This window comes from Mycteria americana, chromosome 1 (genome assembly GCF_035582795.1).
Source record: "Mycteria americana isolate JAX WOST 10 ecotype Jacksonville Zoo and Gardens chromosome 1, USCA_MyAme_1.0, whole genome shotgun sequence".
Lineage (NCBI taxonomy): Eukaryota > Metazoa > Chordata > Aves > Ciconiiformes > Ciconiidae > Mycteria > Mycteria americana.
Window position 1 is genome coordinate 156,532,154 of NC_134365.1, and position 20,885 is coordinate 156,553,038.

The 20,885-nt window shown below is 37.5% G+C and overlaps 1 protein-coding gene across 4 annotated transcripts in view; it reads right to left on the reverse strand.

Annotated features, from left to right (window-relative positions):
• Positions 1-20,885, reverse strand: part of ARHGEF7 (Rho guanine nucleotide exchange factor 7) — a 127,796-nt gene that overhangs the window by 26,992 nt on the left and 79,919 nt on the right. For all 4 annotated transcript variants that reach the window (XM_075525713.1, XM_075525690.1, XM_075525698.1 and 1 more), the window contains exons 9-13: positions 18,010-18,132; positions 7,583-7,721; positions 6,626-6,685; positions 5,234-5,380; positions 3,239-3,325 (exon numbers count right to left, since the gene is read on the reverse strand). In XM_075525713.1, coding sequence (XP_075381828.1) covers positions 3,239-3,325; positions 5,234-5,380; positions 6,626-6,685; positions 7,583-7,721; positions 18,010-18,132 — 556 coding nt within the window. The remainder of the gene's footprint in view (positions 1-3,238; positions 3,326-5,233; positions 5,381-6,625; positions 6,686-7,582; positions 7,722-18,009; positions 18,133-20,885) is intronic.

Genomic DNA, 20,885 nt, shown 5'->3' on the forward strand with positions numbered 1-20,885 from the left:
ACATTTAAAAATCCACACAAACACCTCGTAATGGAAGTTTTTAATATGCCAAACTTCTGCACATGACACCTGTGACTTCAATGAGTTTATCTGATACCTATGCAGGCTATGAAATCCATACAAATGTAATAGTGGTCACTCATCATAGACTCAGGTTCTTGGAACCAAGACCTTCAGGGTCATCCATATTACATGATTAGAGGCAACAGTGACTCATCTTCAAGCACATTTGTTTGCAAACTGTTTGATTAGCTCTCAAAATAAGGTTTGTGGTACAAGTAGATTTAGAAAGGAAGATTTCACTAAACAAATGCATCAATTATTTGCTGAAGATTTATGTCTCTAATAACCCCACTACTAAATTCACTCACAGAAATATTTGGGGAAATAAAACAAAAGCAGTAAAAACACCTTTAAATTCGTAAGTTTCAGAAGAACATATTAATAGGTAAATAAGACTGAATATTGTCACGATTAAAGGATTTACCAAAAATGCAACTTTATTATTAAAGTTCTTTAAGACAGATCCTGTATTCTCCTGCACAGAAACACTATTCAGCACATGCTGGCAAAAGTGCAAATACTATGTACTGTGGAATTTTGGCTCCAATGGAGGGGGAAAAAAAAAAAAAAACCCACAACTCTTTTTTTTTTTTTCCCTTTTTCTTTCCTAACGACTGCAAAATGGACAAAGGTTTCTTAGAAGCTTGGAAACTAAAAATCACTTGATATTCTGTATGCACAGAGCATGCTCAAGCCCAAGATGCCGAAGAGAAAAGAGGTTTTTTGCAACAGCTTCCACACTGAAGGAAATATGGTGGTGTCATGTACTACAATGCAGCCTAAAATTCTCTGTTTTTCTGTTTGCTGGTTCATGAATAACACAGCATACAGCCACAAAGAAAGAGAGGTGCAAGAACTGCTGACGTACGTGAAGAGGGAATACAGGGATGCACTAAGCAAAAAAAGACTGGTGAGAGGGAACAAAGATCACCTGAGCTACATGGAGAGAAAAAGTACTAAGTCAGCAAAACACCGAGAAAATGGAACTGAACTCATGAATCATTTATATTCCCTTTCTTTCAACAAAATTGCAAAGCCATCTTGTAAGGTATGGTTTGTGTCCCTTGTAACTTCCATTTACCACTGCTAAAAGTTCTCCCAACTAGCCCATGTGGCAAATATCAGCACTATCAACCAGAACATCTGAAGCCTGCTGCTAACTGGAATATTCAGAAATACAGGGAGGGTGTAGTGTAGGATGCCAACTCCAGTGGCATCGCTTCCCTGGGAATGACTGAGGGAGGTGCATCATCTTCTGCCCATATCCATCCCAGTTCTGAGACAAGAACCTTTGAAGAAAAGTCCAGGCGGCCCACATTATGCAAGCCAGACAGACACAAACAGTGATGGAATAATTTTGCCTTGCTGTGAATATGTAGTCATTAATATTTGAGAAGTTCTCGCTGTTGGGAAAAATCACTTGAGAGGTTATGAGGAAATTAAGTTTAGCATTCAACAGAGGGTTGGACAGCAAACACTAAAAAAGGGCTGTGGCCATACTGAGCAGAAGCTGAAGACAAATGGACAGAAAATTGCTTATTTACTGAACAATGCTGTCCACCTGGGGGACAAGGTGGGAGAGAGGAGGAAGAAATGTCATGTACAAAAGGAGAGCAAAATTAAGCCTGACAGATTCATTGTTTAATTTCGTATTTTGTTAACACACTAAATTTCCAGTCAGTTGCCTGTGTAACCAGTACACAATTACCTTCCTTTGTCAAGAATTCTGGATGTGCCACTTGAGATACAGAGCTCACCTGCCTTTTCTAGTATCTTTTTTCCATCCATGTTGAGATTAAAGCACTAGCCAAAAATTCTGAAGAGCAGCACAAAGCTAAGAGAAACTTAATTGTGCGTTTGAACCATCTAATGCAACACAGTCTCACACAAACCCAGCTACTACCATGGCAGGTAAGATATGAATCCAAGCATGAATTTTGGAATTTAGTTGCTCTTAAAGTCACACAGTCTGTGACTGGATGCAGCTGATCACATAGGAACTCTGAATGACTATGCTTCAGCATTCCTTCACAGCAAGCAAATCACTGCTCAGGAGAAAGGAACAAACTGCTCAAGAGCCTGATTTACAGAAGTACTTACAGCAGGTGAAATCTCAGGCTCCTTTTAGAACTTTTGGTGTTTTACTGTGACGCCTGGAAACCACGTAACAATACTTGAAGAACATTTATAAAGATTTCAGAAATGCATATACTGTGCATTTGCTTTAACTTCACCTCTCAGGGGTCTTTGGAACTACACACACAAAATGCAAGTGCTTCTGTGAAACATGTCCTAGTGCTACAAGGGAGCCAATGCAATCAGCACTGATCCTCCTGCACTACAGCAGTCTCGCTCTATTTCTGTAGTGGGGAAACAGTCAAGAAGTACTCAGCTGGGAAACATGCTAGAGAGCTCAAAGACCATGTCTACCAGCAGCAAGTAGTGGATTTGTGAAGTGAAACACCTGGTGCAAAAGACTTGAAGACCACACGGTATGCATTTCAGGTGGTGTTACACTGAGCCAGCTCTAAGCTGAGGCCATGGACTGAATGCCAATCCATGTACTTGAACTGCTCCAGTAGTTGTAGCAGATCAAATGTACTTTTGGAGCACGCTTTCCAGTTCAGCTTCATCCAGAGGCATTCCAGTCTGAGCCCTGAGACTGTCTACACTGTGACTCAAATATCAGTAAACAGGGAAAACTAGAAGATTTGTTTCAAAAAAGTGCTCTGCTGATTCAAAGATAAAACACTAATATAGACACACCTAAAAAAACAGATGGTAGCACAGCCTAACTCACACCAATGCAAGCTTAGGAGTGCTGTATAGTTCTGGTAAAAGTTGAGCAGCAGTTGGAAGAGCACTAACAAATGTGTACAACAGCATCATTTTCCTATGTAGATCTAAAAAGCTATCAATACTTCCTCTCATCAGCTAGTACTAACAAGGTAAAAAAAAAAACCCACCTTGCTGATAGTCATAGCTGCAAAAATCATACCCAGGCTTCTAGCCCAGAACTTTATAAAACAGATGACCCTTTCTTATCACAGAAATTTCTTTTTATCTTTATAAATGCAGAAGTTTAACAATCTTTCCAAGTTTTCTATGAAATATCATTTATAAAAAAGCCAGCCCCCCAACACATTTATACACATATGTACATGTATTGCTTTACCTGATAGATAAACCCACTCATTCTTGGACTGGCAGACAACATTAGCAAAATGTTAGGGAAGAGAAGAAGATACCTTTCATTCTTTTCCTTATCAAAAAAAGAAAATGAGAAAGTAAATACAACATCACAAGCCCCCTCCTCCCTTTTTCTGTTTTATATTATTAAAAACTACCATCAATGTTACAACTCCATAATTACTCCACAAATATTTGCTCCTGGCAAAATTAACTCTGTATAGAATTTTAAGGGGGGGGGGGGGGGGAAGATCAGCATTATTTGATTTTCTATTTGAAAAGTGCTATTTTCTATTTGAATACATGCCTACACTTCTTCCTGGGGAGTACAGTCTAATATTTTAAAACAGAAATTGTACAGTCTGGGTGAAATACTAACCTTGTTTAATATAACAACTGTTTTGCCGATTTCAGCAAAACCAAAATTACACATTGGATATATTTCTTAATATAATTTAGATGGATGCTGTCACGGTAATTTCAAGACAATGGTCCCTCAAATTGGAGAGATCAGATTTTTGCATGATATTGGATTATGCCCCAATGTAGAAAAAAAAAAGATAAAAGAAGATAAAAGAAAAGTAATGCTTATAATTGCAACAAAAACACTCATTACTTTGTTCTGGTTTTAATTTGCTGGTTTCTCTTAGGAAGTTGTAGTTTTTTGTTTTGGGGGTATTTTTATGGAAGGAGGAAGAGGTTTACTCTTAATCTACTGCTACAGACAAACAATGAAAGAGAGAAGCATTAAAACATATGTTTTAATTTTGATGACAAAACAAATATATCCATTGACAAAGCCACCGACTCAATTTCAAGTATCTTTGCAAAACAGTACAAGTCCTTACCAAGTTTTAATGTTTCTGTCTGGTTTTCAGTAAACCTTTACAAATGTTGGTATCATTTTAAAAAAGACAAAACCAAAAACAATTGCTTTTGCACAAATGAAGCTGTTCTATATCTGGTCAAAAAGCTGTAATGCTATGCAGAAACTTCTAAAAGTCCATTATGTTTGACATTTTAGCTCATGATGGGAGTGGGAGGTGGGGTGGTGTTTTGTTTTTAAGACTACAAGAAGAGACATGACTGCAGAAGATGCAGTATCAGCTCTACTGAATCTTTTCTTTTTTATTTATTTTTGCACCTAACAAAGTATGTGAGAGAAAAATATCAGGTGGCAAATTCTGAAATATTCAGTTGCATAAACACTTTTTTCTTTCTTCATATTTATGGACATCTTTGTTCTAAGGGAGGAAACTGACTGAATGAGGTTGCAATTCAAAAGCCCCCACGAAGTTAAAAGCTTCATTGATTTTACAAGGGAACAACTGACAGTAAAAACATGTCAGTAATCTGTATAACATTTCCTTTCTGTTAGCGCTTGCTTTTAAGATTATTTTAACATTATTTCTGGTAGGACAACCTTTTCTTTGTGTGTTTCGCTTGTTTGGTTTGGTTTTAAAACCACTTTGCAGTGTCACCTTCGACTTTCTAATGTCACTTCTTATTCTATTTCTCCAAAACCACTTGATTCTTAAGCTTATATTTCAAAATTCACTACTTGAGCAAAGTGCCCAAAACAGTGAGGAAAAAGTGTGCCTCAGACACCTTATAACACAAAACTTGAAAGTTTTTGTTATTGAAACCATGCCATAATAACTGCTATGCACTATGATCCTGTAACTTAACTACACATGGAAAATCCTGTTTAATCTGCACTTTGAAAATAGTCCTGCAAAATCATCTTACAGTGTTTCTAACTGCTATATTCAGTTACGTTTCAGTAAATTTTACACATGAGACCATCCATCTTCAAGGAAATTTATTTCACATTTTGTAATAAAAGCCTTAAATCTTTAGAGAAAGATTTTAGTCTGGATTAGTATCTCTGAAGCATTCTGTTTATTTCTGCTGCATAATTATTATAATTAATTTTATTCAAAATGGAAAGAAAGACTGACAGTAAAGATGAGGACATTACCTCACTTCCAGCACACTGTATCATGACCTGGGACATGTAAATCACATTGCCAAGAGTTTTAATATCCTCTCCCTCCCAACAACGGATAGCTTCTGTCAGGATTTGTAGTTCAAGTTCTTTCCGTTTCCGTACTTCTTGACATTGTGCCTAACAAACATAGGGAAAAATACCATCTCTATCAACTCTATCCATTTGGAGCAGGTTAAGGGTAGAAATACCAGTACGGTTTTATTTACTGTTGTGCTTGTAGTATACAGAAGACAGCATCTAACTTGAAGTGTTTTCATTTAGATTACTATTACCAATATTTCTTATACAACTAGTTTTGCTAACTTCAATATTATTATTTTTCCTTTCCAACATATTATTGTTAGCTAGTTTTGCTAACTTCAATATTATTACTTTTACCATTCCAAATTAATAGTCATAGCTCTGTTTCACAGATTTCTCCTTTCTTTACGTTTTAAATTTTTGTGCTTCCAACCAGAAATGGCTAGGCTCAGCAGAAAAGAGTAACACAGCTGTCACAAATACACATGACTATACAACAAAGCATCTTTCTTTAGTAAAAAAAGCCACGCCAATTATACACTGTCATAGTTTGCACAACCTTGTGTTCCTGTTCTCATTAAATGTCTCCAACCTGCTCTACTACCTACACTCCCATTCATTTGAATTTTTCTCAACAAGAATTATTTCCTCTTTTTTGTAAAGCACCCAACAGAATGGGAACCCCAAACCTCTTCTGAACACAGTTAACACTAAATTTATGTTTTAAAAAATAAAAAATAGAAAATGCCAGGTTACCACCAGCACACACTCCTAACAGGAAACACAAAACATTAAGTTTATTGTAACTGAGATTGAATTAAATACATGCTTATTGCAGTTGACTTTTTTTTTTTAAAAGACAATAACAGACAGCTCATCTGTTCAAATTAGCCTTCCTACTCCAATTATTACTAGATGTTTAGGGTCTTCTGAACTTCACTAGCACCTTCCCCTTCATTCTCTCTCCCGCAACTCTAACACCATTCCCCTAGAAGGAATGCACTTCAGAAAAACCTCAGAAGATATACTCAATTGCTGTAAAGAAGCCCTTCTTTAGGATACAAATTACGGTAGCACTAGTAGAAAGACAGACGAAGCATGAGAGAGGGCAGACCAAGAGGTGCAGAATGCTTGCGTGGCTCTTACATCAGTCTATTTGCTATAACTCCCCAGCAAATTACCATCCTTCACTCTGACCACAAACAGCATCAATTTCCAGGCTTTCAAAAATTTCTTATACAAACATTTACAAAAAAGCTTCACTTTTTTAAAGCGATAGAGGGGGATGAAATTAGAGAACATTCTACTTAAAATATATCATCTATTTTTTATCACTCTTACAGAAAGATTTTTGAAGGCAGTCATGGATTTTTGAATATCTGGACGATCCGGATGATAATCCTAAAAAGAACGGAGAAAACATACAATAAAAACTTTAGTTCTAGTAAAATTAATAAAAAAATTGTAGAGGCTTAACTAAAAACAAATAAACAAACAATTCTGTAAAATAGAAGTTGTAGACCTATCTGCGCTCTTTTCACAGCCTTCTTATTCTTATATCAAACACTGCTGGCTTGTAGTAAAAATGAAGAGTCACTTATAACATTCCTACTTATGCTTAAAATAGAGCCAAGGAAGTTTTACAAGAGCTGGTGAACAAAAGATTTTGAAATCCTAATAGGAAAGGGTTTATTTTGAAGAGTTTTATTTGGCATGTTATCTTTGTCACAAACTAGATTCCTTACAGACTAGTATGTTTCATTGTCACTGACTGACAAACTAAATTGTGTGACAAGACAAAGACCCATATGCTTTCTATTTCTCTCCCTCCGTCGCACTCCAAAAATCTAACCTATAAAATGCAAAGGGGGAAAGAGCAGCTCCTCAAACACCTTCCCATATTGGAAAGATCATTTTTGGACAGTGTTCAGTAGAAGTCAAAGGGACTATTTTGGTGACGTGTTCGACACACTGAGGTCCTAAGATGAGAAGCAGCACTCCTCCTACAAGATAAAGTAGCCTCAAGTAGTATGCAGGAGACACATTCAATGTGAAGTCAATGAAAGACCCTGCAAGGTTATTCTAGGCGTGAAGTTTAGCTTCTCTGGCTAGTTTTACTTTAAACATTTAGCTTTTACAGGAAGTTTTACTGCACTAAGTTTTAAACCATTGCAGCCCATATTTTAGAAGGCTGACGGAAGAGCAAACAAATGGGTCTCATCATGTTTGACATGTACCTTTAAAATAATTGTTGTCAAATCATCATTAAGCTGGAACATAAATGCTGATAAGATATACCTCCATGTGCCTTTCAAGTTCTTTGAGTAACGTGGGGTATTTATCCAGACGCATAAAAGGTTTGCTGAGGCCCGTGGTCAGTACAAGGATCCCAGGGCTGTTGGCACCTTTCACCTCCATGAATTCTCCTAGCTCCTCACTGTGTACACAAGATATTTAAGCAAATTAAGATCAAATTACCAAGACAATTAAAATTACATTGGATTCTTCACTTCAGTCTTTCATCCACAATGAATTGTGCCAATAAAACAAGAGGCCAAATAAATCAAAAAGTAATTCAAGTACAACAACAAGTGCTGCGATCAGTTTCTGCATTAAATAAAATACAGGAACAAAGACATTTGCAGATTTGGGGTCCATCCAGGGAGCAATAGACATAGGATCAAACCCACTGTTCTAGGCAACTGATGTTCAAAGACAGCTCCTAAATGCTACCCCATCCAAGCAATGATTACAGAATAAAGCCATTTGTGCTATATTTTATTACTCAGCTCTTTATTCTAGTAAAATGACATCTGACCTTAGAGGTGGTTTACACAGGTAATACACAAGCACAAACGAGTCAATGGCTTCATATTTAATCAAGCATCGATATTTTTAAGGTGTCAGGCACTAATGGGAAGACACAGAATGTTCAGAACCTTTTTCTCCTCCCACACTTACATGTTTAATGACCTCATCTCACACATCCAAGGTGTTATTGCAAAATGACCAACTAACCAACAGCCATACAAATGGCAGACCATGGTAGAAATAATGACTGTGTTTGAGAATAAATCTATTCTCAAACAAGTTAGGGTTTCACTGAGGGTGTACTTACACAACACACTTGTTTTGACAGCCAAGCTGCTGTAAGAAGTCCATGCTCTCCAAATATCATGAACTGCTACTTCCCCTATCCAGATGATTTTTCATATTTGAATCATTTCCAAGAACTGGCCCAGCCCCTCAACTTTTTACATTAACTCAGTTAAAAAAGCAGTGCATCCTGGGAATTTCAGCTCACTTTGCTATCAAGGAAACTTAAAATAGCTACATCTTCTGCTTCCTTATAATGCAGAGGTTTCAGAGGACTATGGTGGAGGACAAGCTTTTGTACAGTTTAAATGACCAGGAACAAAATGAGCCCTCTCCATGGGAAAAGGAAGGTACGGCAGCACCTGGGCTGATTTCCAGGCTTCAGAAAATACAAGTTGCAGAAGAACATGGGATTCTAAAGACAGAATCCAAATAAAGGAAATTCAGAAAGCCGCTTATTAAAAGGATAACATCTTCTTGCATTTAAACTGTGTCATTCTAGACATCTGTCGATGGGGTTGCTCACGTTTTGAGCCCTTGTTATAGTAAGTTAACTAGTTCTCAAAAAAAGAAAACTCACAACAAAAAACACTATTCTCATGTGACAGTCATGTAAATTCTGCTCTAAGATATCCTGAAAGTCCTTACTTTCTACTGATTAATAGCATTATGCTCCCATAAGTCAGAATTACTACTTAAAGAATATTTTCCCCTCCTTAGTTATTGGCATAGTTTCATTTTTCAAAGGAAAGCGTAGCCAGCTACCAGATTCAGTACTTTTAGAAAGTGTAAAAACAGTGTCAAACACCAAACAGCAATAAAGGAGGAACACTTGTGCATTATGGCCACATTAACAAAAAGGGAAGGGCAAAGATCTCCAAACCTAGGGTACAGTGTTTCCATACAGAAGTGAAAGCAAATCTTGACCTGCTCCATTTCCCTAGGAAAAAAACACTGATAGGACACTGCCATAATGCACATGCTCAATTATCAATGAGTCATGCTATATAAAAGCATTACATAGATTATGACAAAACAGACCTCCCTACCTCCCCCAAGACACACACTCCTTCCCATTTCAGAACAAGTGACACTGCTTATTAATGTCCTTTGTCCAAACAGATGAAGAGAGCAGAACAAGAACATTAACTGGGGCCTTCCCATCCCAATGTAAGTGCTTTACCCACCATCCCACCTGGATCTCCCTCCTCCCAGCTACTAAAGCTTCCCCAAGTTCACAGAAGAGAAGGTACTTTTCCATACAGTTTACTCCAATGTTTACTTGTCTTCAGATTAGTTAATTGGTATTTACCTACACTACCTTGCTTAAATACCTGCAGCACCATTTCTGAAGTGTCAGGTCCGACATAACCTTACTCAACCACTTTTAGAGCATTTCACCCCCATTCTAACCAGGCCCAGGCACTCCTCAGTGCATGTATTTGTGCAATTTCTGCTGTACTCAATTGCAGAGTGGAGAAAGTGGGTGAGGGGATTTTGCAGCACCTGCTTAGCATTTTAAAGATGCAAAGAGAAGGGCTGGGCACCCTTGAGAATGCCCACAGCTCCACCTTGCTACATCCCTCTCAAGCAATATGTATCAACAACTCTAGGCCTCCTAAAATCAGCTTGTGACATGATCAGGTTTTAGCCAAAATTAAAACGCATTGAAAAACCTCCTACAGTACCTTGCATGGAAAAGTTATAATGATGCAACCCAGATAAACCTGAGTACTTTTCTAGCTTAAATTTAGATTTAGGAAGTAAAGCTGGCCAACTCTGAATACCTAGAGCCTGAAGACCTACTTCGCGTTATACTTTCTTAGTCACAGCCCTTACTCAGCATAAAAATCACACCAACTTCAGAACTTGACAACTGTTTCTAGTGGCATCCTAAACAGCACTAAGGATTTTGACTCATACTTATGTTTTGGTTTTACAGTGTTACCAGCTATTTGTTCACTGAGGATTCAGGCTAATTTGCTGGAACACTAAGCTGAATGGCTACCATGTGGTGGCACGTCCTCCTCTCCTGACTCGGCAAAAGGGAAGCAGCTGTTTCCAGAAAGGTGATGGGGTGGACAAACAAGGGTACGGTGCCCAGTTTCCACAGAAAGCTTTACCAAAACTCACCTGTGAAAGCCCATCTGTCTCAAGGCACTCAGTGGTTTTAAATTTCAATTCACTGTGTATATGACACTAATCATGTGTACGCTACTGCTTTTTTGTTTGTTTCATCCATCAATTCTCCCTGTAAGCACCACCACCCCCAGGTCAGCATCAAAGTTAGAGTACCTATGGTACTTGATATGTACCTTCAAGTAAACGTTTAAACTCATTCTTTGCATTTTGTTTACTTCAGCCAGATGCACAGCCCCTGCTGCCTAACTTTATCAACTATTCCCTTTACACATTATCTGCTCTTCTTCCCCATTTCAGGCAGCACAATCCACATGCATGTCTACGCAGCTTCTCTTTTCTCCCCAACATACCAGTGCACTCTACAGGACACGTCAATCGCAAATACCACAGGCCGTTCAATTTAACATTGTTCTGAACAGCGCCGATTTTTGCCTTTAGATTGCAAAGACGCAAAAATCCTAATTCCTAATTACTTCGGCCATCTCCACGCTGCTGGGCACAGACAAATGCATTATATAAATGGTATTTGCTGAGCTATCCATCAAAGGGGTTTTTTTTTTCCTTTTTTCTTTTAATTTTGTTTTTATTTAATGCCTCTACAGTAGGAGGAACATTGGTTACCATTTCACCCAGATTCACATTTCTAATTTTCATTACCACTGTTCCCTTTCTTCCCGACTTCGGGCATCATGAAACAGATATGCCAGAAAACAGGAAAAAAACTCACTGTAGCCTGAATTAAATTCGACTCCTTGGAAACCTGAAATAAAAAACCTGATATTATCTTGTTTTCGCTGTCTACTCTGCAATTCCTTTAACTAAACACACTCTGTGGTTAAGCAATGTTGCAGCAGTTTCCAGGCCATTCACTGCTCTTCGACACAAGATACCTGGTTGTTTATCACCTCCTTTTTACTTAATCACTGTACAGGAACCTACAGAGCAAGTTTAAACCTCAGCTCACTTGAAATGTACACAAAGTCCTGAAAAACACGCTTAGCAATGGCATCATCAGGGAGCCTTTTACACCGACCAGTGTTAATAGGTGTAATTAAAACTGAATGACGTAGTTTTCCTCCCAACGTTCCCAAGAGGACAATGTTTTCTTTCATACACTTTTGTGCTTCCTTCTGACAAGTTTTGACATGCCCGCTTGTTCAAACTCTAGTATGAGCACACACTCTCTTTTAATACAATAGTACCCAAAATTTTGTCTGAGCAGTTCCATCATGCAGACCCCGTTAGCAGTCTACTCATGCTAAACCAACCTGCTACCTCTGCAGCCTCATGGACATAAAATGTCTGGCAAAATGGATGTTACTTTAGGTCAAAGCTTAAAGTGAGCGTCCTTCATTTATTCATAAAGGACAAATACAATACAGAACATAATGGAACGGTTTATTTTCAATAAAATACGGGTGGGTTAAAATACCATTTGAATATGACAACAGTTCACAACTGATTTTTAATTAATAGCAGCTTAAAAGTCAGTGTTGTTAGCTTAAGAGTGCAGCTGCTTTGTCAAAGACAATGGCTCTTTCATGTCACAATTTCAATTGATGCCTGCAAGTACCACATTCTCCTAGGCAGTATATGCAAAATAAAACTCTAGCCCACAGCTAAGCAGTACATTTTAAAAAAGGTATCATTTAGCTGAACAGGAAAAACTTTTGAACAGTGAAATCATCAACTTAGTCACAACTGCCTAAAGTAGCTTTTCAGGAGGCAGCTGAGATTTGAATTCACTACTTGTGTGTCATTTTACAGAATAAAATGCAGAGAAGCATACAAAAGTGCTGTGCTTCATTTATCCTGAAATCTCACGCTGAGGAGTTCTCCCCACTCCAAACTAGAGTTAGTTCACAGCTTGAGGTTATTTTAAAGGTCATCAGGAAAAGTGTCTTTAAGCCCTATTAATATATTCAAATGTTCCTTAGTACAGCTGCCTCAAAAGCTGCAAATCAGACTGGGGGAAGGGAAGAAAACAAGTTCAGATGTGCCTACAGTAGCAGAAGACCAAAAAAAAAGCCATTTAAACTTGAGGAAAGCACATCCAGGAACTAAAACATATACGTTTAAAATTACAACTTACACTTCTGAAGCAGGTCTCTGTTTGTAATAGATGGAGCAGGAGCTATCACTGCTGAGGGGTCTGAGGACTGCACACAGGCACCGCATTTCGAGAGCGTTGTGGCACAGCTTGGCTCAGCAACCCCTCAACCGCAGCTTTTAATTTCCTAGTGCTAAACTTCCCAGACAAGCTCCTCTCCCGGGGACTGTTGCTTGGCGTATGACATCAGCCTGCACACTTGCAGGCTCAGGGATGCACCAAAGTGGGGGAGGCACAAAGAGTTTTCTGACTCAAGCTAATCTGTATTCCTCGCTCCAGTTACTCGGAGTAATTGTGATGTTTCAGCTCCACACATTTTATCCAGACTTCTTGGTCTGCAATACAACTGTAGAATATGCTTGGGACATGTTATCTAAGAGAACAGAAGAATCTAGCAAAATTAACGTCTGAACAAGAGAAGATTTGTGAATAGCTTTCTTCCAGCTGAGAACTGGCTTGACACTTGCCACTTTGCAAAATTAAAAAAAGCAGGCATATATTACTAATTTTTGGCTGCCTTTTCATCAAATTAATTTTTCTTTTGGAAACATTTTTCTTCCATTTTGTTTTAAAATAAACATGGTGTTGCTTAAACAAAGCAAAAAAAGCTTAAAAACCTCCCCCCCCAATAATTACATACTTAATGCTGATTACATTGGGTCTGTACTCTCCATATTTCTTCAGAGGAGTTTTATGTCCACTGACCAGTGGGGCCTGTTAGAGGTTTTTTTTCATTATGTTATCCACCCTTCAGTGAGTTCTATACTCAAATATATTTCCTCTTGTCATTTTGGATGCAGTTCACAAAGTCCCAGTCCTAGCTTCTGCCTCCTCTTTTTCTTTGCTGGAGTTTCCCCTTGCACTGAACTCTGTGGCTTGTCATCTTCCCCAGGTAGGTAACATCTCATGTTCCTGGGACTCCTTACTCCACTGCAATTATCCATTTCTGTACTTTGTATCCAACTGGGTTTTTTAATTTATTTGAGGGAAATTCATTCTTTCATGCCTTAGGTTGCTCATCCTGTTTCTTCTCTTACTGGAAGGCAAGCATATGTCTATGATGAGAAGAACACACAGCAATCAGTGCTACTTTGACTAAACACTACGCCCTCGAGGCAGTCCTGCTCTCAACAGCTAGCAAAATTATCTCCAAAAATAACACCTACCCTTGGACTTGAACTGGGATTCTCAAGAAAAGCTAAGGGATATTAAAAACTGAAACCTCATACAATGCAGCCAAAGAGGTACGACTGTCACAGAATAAAGTAAATAAAATAGGGATTGCATACAGTGGCACTATAGCCACTACGAGAGAGGGGAACAAGGAGAACAAGCTTAGAGGCAGTGGTGGAAACATGCAAAACACTGATCTCTGCAAAAGCCACCACTCAGCTGTACCTGACAAGCTCCACCTCTTCAGCTCTAGCCAGTGCCTTAAGGCACAATTACAAGTCATGATGGCAGACTTAAGGAAAAATTACTTGATTCTTAAAAATTCTTGATTCATTACACAGAAAGAATTTTAATTCGGGGAAAAAATATGCAATGGCTCTGAAACAATTCCTGAGAAAACAAGTACCTACCAATTTTCAAGACTGTATGAAATCGTAGAAATTATGTTGAGTACCTACTCTAACACCTGGATAAAACTTAGAGTGCCACAACTGGAACCAAGAAGAGAATCTGTTCCCAAGCTTAACAGAAAGACTTTGTTGCTGTTGTTGGGATTATCAGAGGCAAATACAACCTCAGAAACATGCAGCTCTGGAACCTGAACTGCTGTATGCGCTGTATTAGGTTTTATTCCCATTTCTGCATATTCACATACACTCAGGTCTCTAATAATATTCATTTCAGTAGTTTGACTATTAATAATTAACTTAAGGAAATGAAAGATGTTTGCGGCTTTGAAGATTTGAACATGAAAAATCTCTTATTCATTAAGTAACATAATTAACCCCCTTCACCCCTGACTGTGTATTTATATAAACACGCACATACATGAACATAGATATGCACACACCCTTATTTTGTACTAATTGAATAAAAGCCCCCATGTTGCTGCTACATATGACCAAGAAGCAAATGACAAAGAAGAGAAAGAGGAAACACAGGCTGGCATTCATGTTGAATAGCATTTAAAAAAAAAAAAGGAAAAAAGAAAAAAGAAAAAAAAAAGAAAAAAAAGAAAAAGGTCACATTCCAATTGAATGTGACTTTTTTCATTCCCCTTCTAAATCTCCAGCCCCATCCCAAGTACTGCTGTTTAGAACCAACTTCACAAAAATGTTATTCAAAAAAGAAGCTTTTGACAAGAAGTCCAAAATAATTCAAAGTTAATATCATCAGGTTTTATCTATCCACATGCATACACACACAGTCTTTACCAGGTGTCAACAACGTTTTAACATGTATTACAACACTGCTCGAAGAGCATGCTTGATACTTCAGAAGATGACATATAAAAACCTCATGTGTAATATGCCATCAAACCAGATGACTGCTTACGATTCTGATGTTACAGTAATCCAACTGGTTAAAGAAACAATACAGTTAATGCGTAAAAATTATAGCCAATTCCTTTAAGTAGTTTTTAGTCAGTGACAGTAAAAACACAGTAATAAAACTGGTATATTTTATAGAATAAAAACCAAAATAGAGGTAAAGTTTCTGAAGTTTCACGAAGAGCAATTATCTAGGAGACTTTTGTTTCTTTTTTGTTGGTATCGTTCCCACCAAAAGCAAGTGAACTTAATAAACTGCAGAAAATACTAATTCTGTGATATAAGAATCTGACTTAAAATTATCTGCTAGGTTTTTTTGTAGAAAGGCTTTCAGAAGCACAGTTAATGCATATGTGTTCAGTTTATGAAGTGCACAGAGTTCATGGCAAGAAATAAATCTGCTGTAGACGGTAAGAATTTATGTTCCAAATCAAACTGCTCCAGACCATTCCCTTTTCCTCTCAAACACTACTGAGTAGCACAGCTGTTACAAACATGATATTAAAATCCAAGAATTCAGCAAACATCTATTTCTCTGCAATATTTTTGCTGGTATTAAAACACATATAATGCTTTTGGACCCTCTGCTAAAACTATACGGCAAAAACAGCCAACAAATCATCACAGTTTTTGAAAGTCTTAAACCTCAGTCTTTGACATCTCTGAAAAATTCCAGTTCAATATTAATCTAGTATTCACTACACTGTAGTTGCTTTATTATTATCACAATCATGACTATCCTCAAACCTCACAGTAATTTTTACATTAAGGTTTACTAGGGATGCTTTTACACAATAAAAACCATCTCAACTAAATAGACAAGGAGATAGTTCTGAGTATTTTCCTTTTTTCTTCACACCTTCAATCAGTTTGTTATTCTTGGCAGAAAAGTCTTTTTCCCCCCTACCTTTAAAGCAATGTAATTAAAAGCTTTCTGGCGTTCTGAGAGAAAAAGGTTCAGAACTGCTTAAAGCCACCTTCTGATTTCTTCATGGCACCTGTCTCAAGCATAATTTTTAGTCAAGCCACTTGCTACCTACAGCAATAGCATTCAACAAAAATGAAGGGCTTAGAATAATAAAATAGGGGTAATTAAAAGAAACAGCATTCACTTCTGTTGACTCATGCCTGCCAACACAATAGCATTAAACAGAAAGCTGTTTATCACAACTTACCTCCCCTTGAGCTATCTCTTATGAACAATACAATTGCTTTGAATCTACTTCCACATCCAAGTTACTTAACTGCTCTGTGATACTTGACTCCACCAGGATTTGATATCAAGTTGACTTTACAGACCAGAAGCTGAATTTTTCTTAGGACAACCTATGCCCAAAGCAACACGGAAAAGAACAAAGGCTACTCTTCTCCATCTGCAGAACAAATAGCTTTCCTTCCTCACATTTTTATCACCATTTCTCAGACATGGCTATTCCCTCTGTTTTCCAAGAGTTCTGAAAGTTAGGATAATCCTTTACAAATATCTCCAAATCTTAAGAAATGTAGATGATCGCTTTGCTATCACTTGCCATCGTCCATCTATAGTTTAAATCCCAGTCCCCTGTATGGAAAAAGCATAAAGGCACAAGCAAACAAAAAATCTAAGCCTAAGAGTATTAAAAACCCCATAGGCATGGATCACCTAAGTATTTTATCATTTACAGCAAGTGGTACTAGAAGTAGGCCATTTGAAAGAAAACAAACACTAAGGGGTTTCATCAGGGGGTTTTAAACATATTTTGTTTTGTTTAATTTTAATTCGTCATTTCTTCTGACAAAAAAATACCTTCTTTCTGCCTGAGTTGCAATGTGAATTTGCAGCTTGATTTTTCAAAGGGGGGTTGGAACATAGTTGCATGTCTTACTAACATAAGTGATAGTTCATAGTATTTGGTAGCTAGAAGGTTTTTTTATGTATACTGTTACGACTAAAGCTCATGAATCTGCCACATATTGTTGCTGTTAAAACAAAATGCGAGTTCTTGGAAGAAGGTAACACTATAGAAAACAACTCATTTATGTTCCTCTTTGTTTAGGAAGAATTAAGAATATTCAAAATAAGTTTACTTTGGTCCATCAAACGGGGGGCGGGACAGATATCCTGCTAGAATTTGTCCTATGTCTAACTTTCAAGAGAAGGTCATGGTTCTGTCCTGCACCACAAGCAAACATAAATAGCCCCAAACTAACAGCTGCTGCAGCATGTGCTCATCAGGAGAATACATCATACTACTTTAATCAAATTCTGGCCTCAACTCTCTTCCCTCAAGGTGATACAGGGCATCTTCTATGCAAATTCAAGGTCAGTCCCAAAGGTGAGCAACCTCCATCAAGTTAACTCAGCATCCTACTTCTTACACAAATGAAATACTAATTTTGTAAACTTGAAAAGCTCACACTCCTTTCATATCACTCAAAAGTAAAGCTAAGGGTATACCGTTATAAAGTTAAATACATACAAATGTACAGGCTTTTACAGGGCTAAGTTATAATTCACCAACTGTCTACTAGTAATCATGTCAATTACACCATAATTCCACAAATCTGTTTTGATCTCGACATTTTTTGAACAAAGATAACATTCAGTACACTGTTACATACTCAGAGTCCAGCATGCGTTCTTTAAAAATGAGAAAATGCTCTCAAATAGTTGATAACATACTGCCAAAAGTGACAAGCTGGTCCTGATCACATGGAACAGCTTTGTGTTGTGGGGTTTTTTTAATCTTTTTAAAAAAATATACTACTATTTTTTTTTCTTAAACAAGCTCTACCATACCAAACGTGTCAAGAGACTCTCAGCTTTACAACACAAGTGTACTGTATGCACTTGTTTTGTATCCATCAGACTTAAGACCACAAAGTAAACATACCTGTGTTCTGTGAGAACATTGACTGCTGATGGATGGTTGGCACAGTATGCAAGGTACAAGCTTTTCATTTGTGGCATCAGATTTAGAAAACACCCTCCAACCCTCTGCTGAGCTTCAGGCAACCTAAAAACAGAATAGTGAAGATGAAATTACTGTAATACTAACCAGATAAAGAAATAAATTAAAGCCTGGAAAAACAGTGTATACTGGGGGTTTTTTGTTTGTTTTTGTTTTGCTGTTGTGTTTTGGTCTTTTTTTAAAGTTATAAGTTTATATAAAATCTTTTTATAAGTTATAAGTTTATATAACTATATAAGCTGTAACTTATATAACTTTTTATAAGTTATACATTCATATAAAATCTTTCTATAAATGTATATAAAATCAACAGATAGATGTCTGTGGTCACTGACCAGCAACCAACACCTTTCTCTTCCAGCTTTACAGCTTCAACCCTGTAACTGTCAGGCCTGATTATGCCACCACACTATAGGCAGAATATGGTACATACCTGTACGATGGTCATTCAGTAAAATTTTTTCAAGAATTAGTGGTAATTAGCACCTTCTTTAGGAGTTTGATTTTCAGTCAACATACCTATTGTTAGAACAGTTTACTATCCACTTATATATGCGCCATGCCAAATCTTAAAAGCACTATTTCAGCACTTAGACAAAAACTGGATGGAATAGCAACAGGATTCTCTCCCTCTACCCTACACCAGCAGAGATGATAGGCTTAAAATATTCATTAAAAGATCTAAGTACTATATTAAGCTCTGATAGCACAAATAGAAGCCAGTTACAGTGCAGTAACAGGCTGTTTTTACACAATTGTCATTCATCTTGCTTTTTAAGGCCCATAAAGCACTTTTATGTTGGTTTGGAACCAGGGCAAGAGTGCTGCTTTACCACCATCATTACAGAAATACTTTCTATAACTCATACTTTCTTCATCTTTCATGCTTGAATGCACCACATTTGCCAAGCAGTGAAGGAAAATGTCACAATTCTGTTCAGAAGAGCTTATTCCATCTAGCATAAAATGGTGCTTAAATAACAGCAGCCTCAGTGACTTTGGAAAAAAAAGATGACTCAGCAAGAGAAACAGTATTTAGAAGAAAAGCTTACTTTCACAGTGCCTTGGTGAACCTAATCAGTTTTGCTCAGCTTTGTCAGAGTAATAAACGTGTGTAAATATACACACATTTATTCACATAAATAAGGGAGGACAGGATATGAAGAAAGATAATATGAATATACATAGTGTATTTTTCAAAAGGTTTTAGCAGAAACTGTCATCCCAAATTGCAGTAAGAAAATATCCGGAGTATAAATATCTGAAATTGGCTGCGTAGCACCAGCTTAGAACTGGTACCATCAGCAGAAAGTAAAAGTCTGACTTCTGATTTTACATCTGTATAAGTAGGGGAAAAAAAAACAAAAATAAAAATGCAACTCTTCCAGTCTTATTCTTAGTATCTCCTTAAGCTGCATACTTCAGATGCAAATACAAGCACACTCACATACTTTTTTAAAATCTAAAATAATTTTCAAGTTAAACACAAACTGATGGGAAGAAACGTACACTCTAACCAGCCATGCTTCCTTACTGCTACCACCATATCACCATTCTCAGAACCACTCAAAAATATCCATACTAGTTTGCTTCCTATGTGAGAAAGAATAAATTGGACAAACAAGTGAACGATATTCTAAGGGTGTCAGAAGGGATGAAACCCTATTATTTCCTACAGAGCAACTCCCATTTGAAGGGCTAAGCCTCTTCAGCAGTAGGTTGTATGGCCAACAGCTGATTGTATAACCCACAGAGAAGTTAACCAGAAGATGGGACACTACGTTTTCATCAGTCCTAGACTAAAAGCTTGTCCCTGGCATCTTGTCTAAACCCATTCTACAACATGTGCAAGGAGATGAAATGTTTCGATTTCTTCATACATTTCCTCTCCTTGCATAAAGATTGCATCTCCTAACATAAATATGTCAAGTCTTTGCTTCAGCCTGTTTGCAAGATGAGACATACAGTGGATTTTGTTGCTGTTGTTATCCATTTAACTACTCTTAAAACCGGTATTTCACACTGCTCTAAAGCTTGATGAGTCCTCAGTAAGTACTCAATAGACATACAGTTAGAGCAAAGGTTTTGATGCTAACATTAGTTCCAACAATTCTTTCTGGAAGAATATTGTTTTTATAAAAAAGAGGGTTTTTTAAGTCCAGATTTTCTGTAATTGTCCTGAACATGTGCATAAAGTCTCTAAACATCAGTATTTAGCACATTCCCTCTGAAAACATGAGAGATGCTCCAGTGAACATCAGTAGAAAAGAACTGTTCAGCTTTCCAGGACAGCCACTCCTCCAGGCAGGGGATGCTCCCATCCTGCTCAAACACAGTCATCTTGTCCCACTCCTTAGGTTTGCTCACAGTAGTTAAAATTCAAAGTTCATCCCAAGAAATATTCCCCCAAATTTCAAAACAATGTCTGTCTCCTACTAAGCTGTTCAGTCCCTCTCTACAGAGTGGGAAGACCTACCCTATATGAAGTCAAAACTGACTGTAGAGACGTTCAAAACGTGAAGCAGGGGAAACACGCTTCCTTATTTGAAAGCAACGTTCATTATAGACACCCAGAAAATGACAGCTGAATCCCCAGCTAGTGCATCATGCCAGATACACTCCGATCAAATTATCAGCACTCCTTACATTAAAGGCTAGGGCCCATATTTTATCATCTGCATCTTTATTTCTCTTTCAAGAAGTTTAAATTCTGAAAGCAATAGAGTGGCTGCTTTTGCAGGTATTTAGGGGAAAATCAGGGGCATTCCCCAGCATACTGAGGGAATGCTATTCTTACA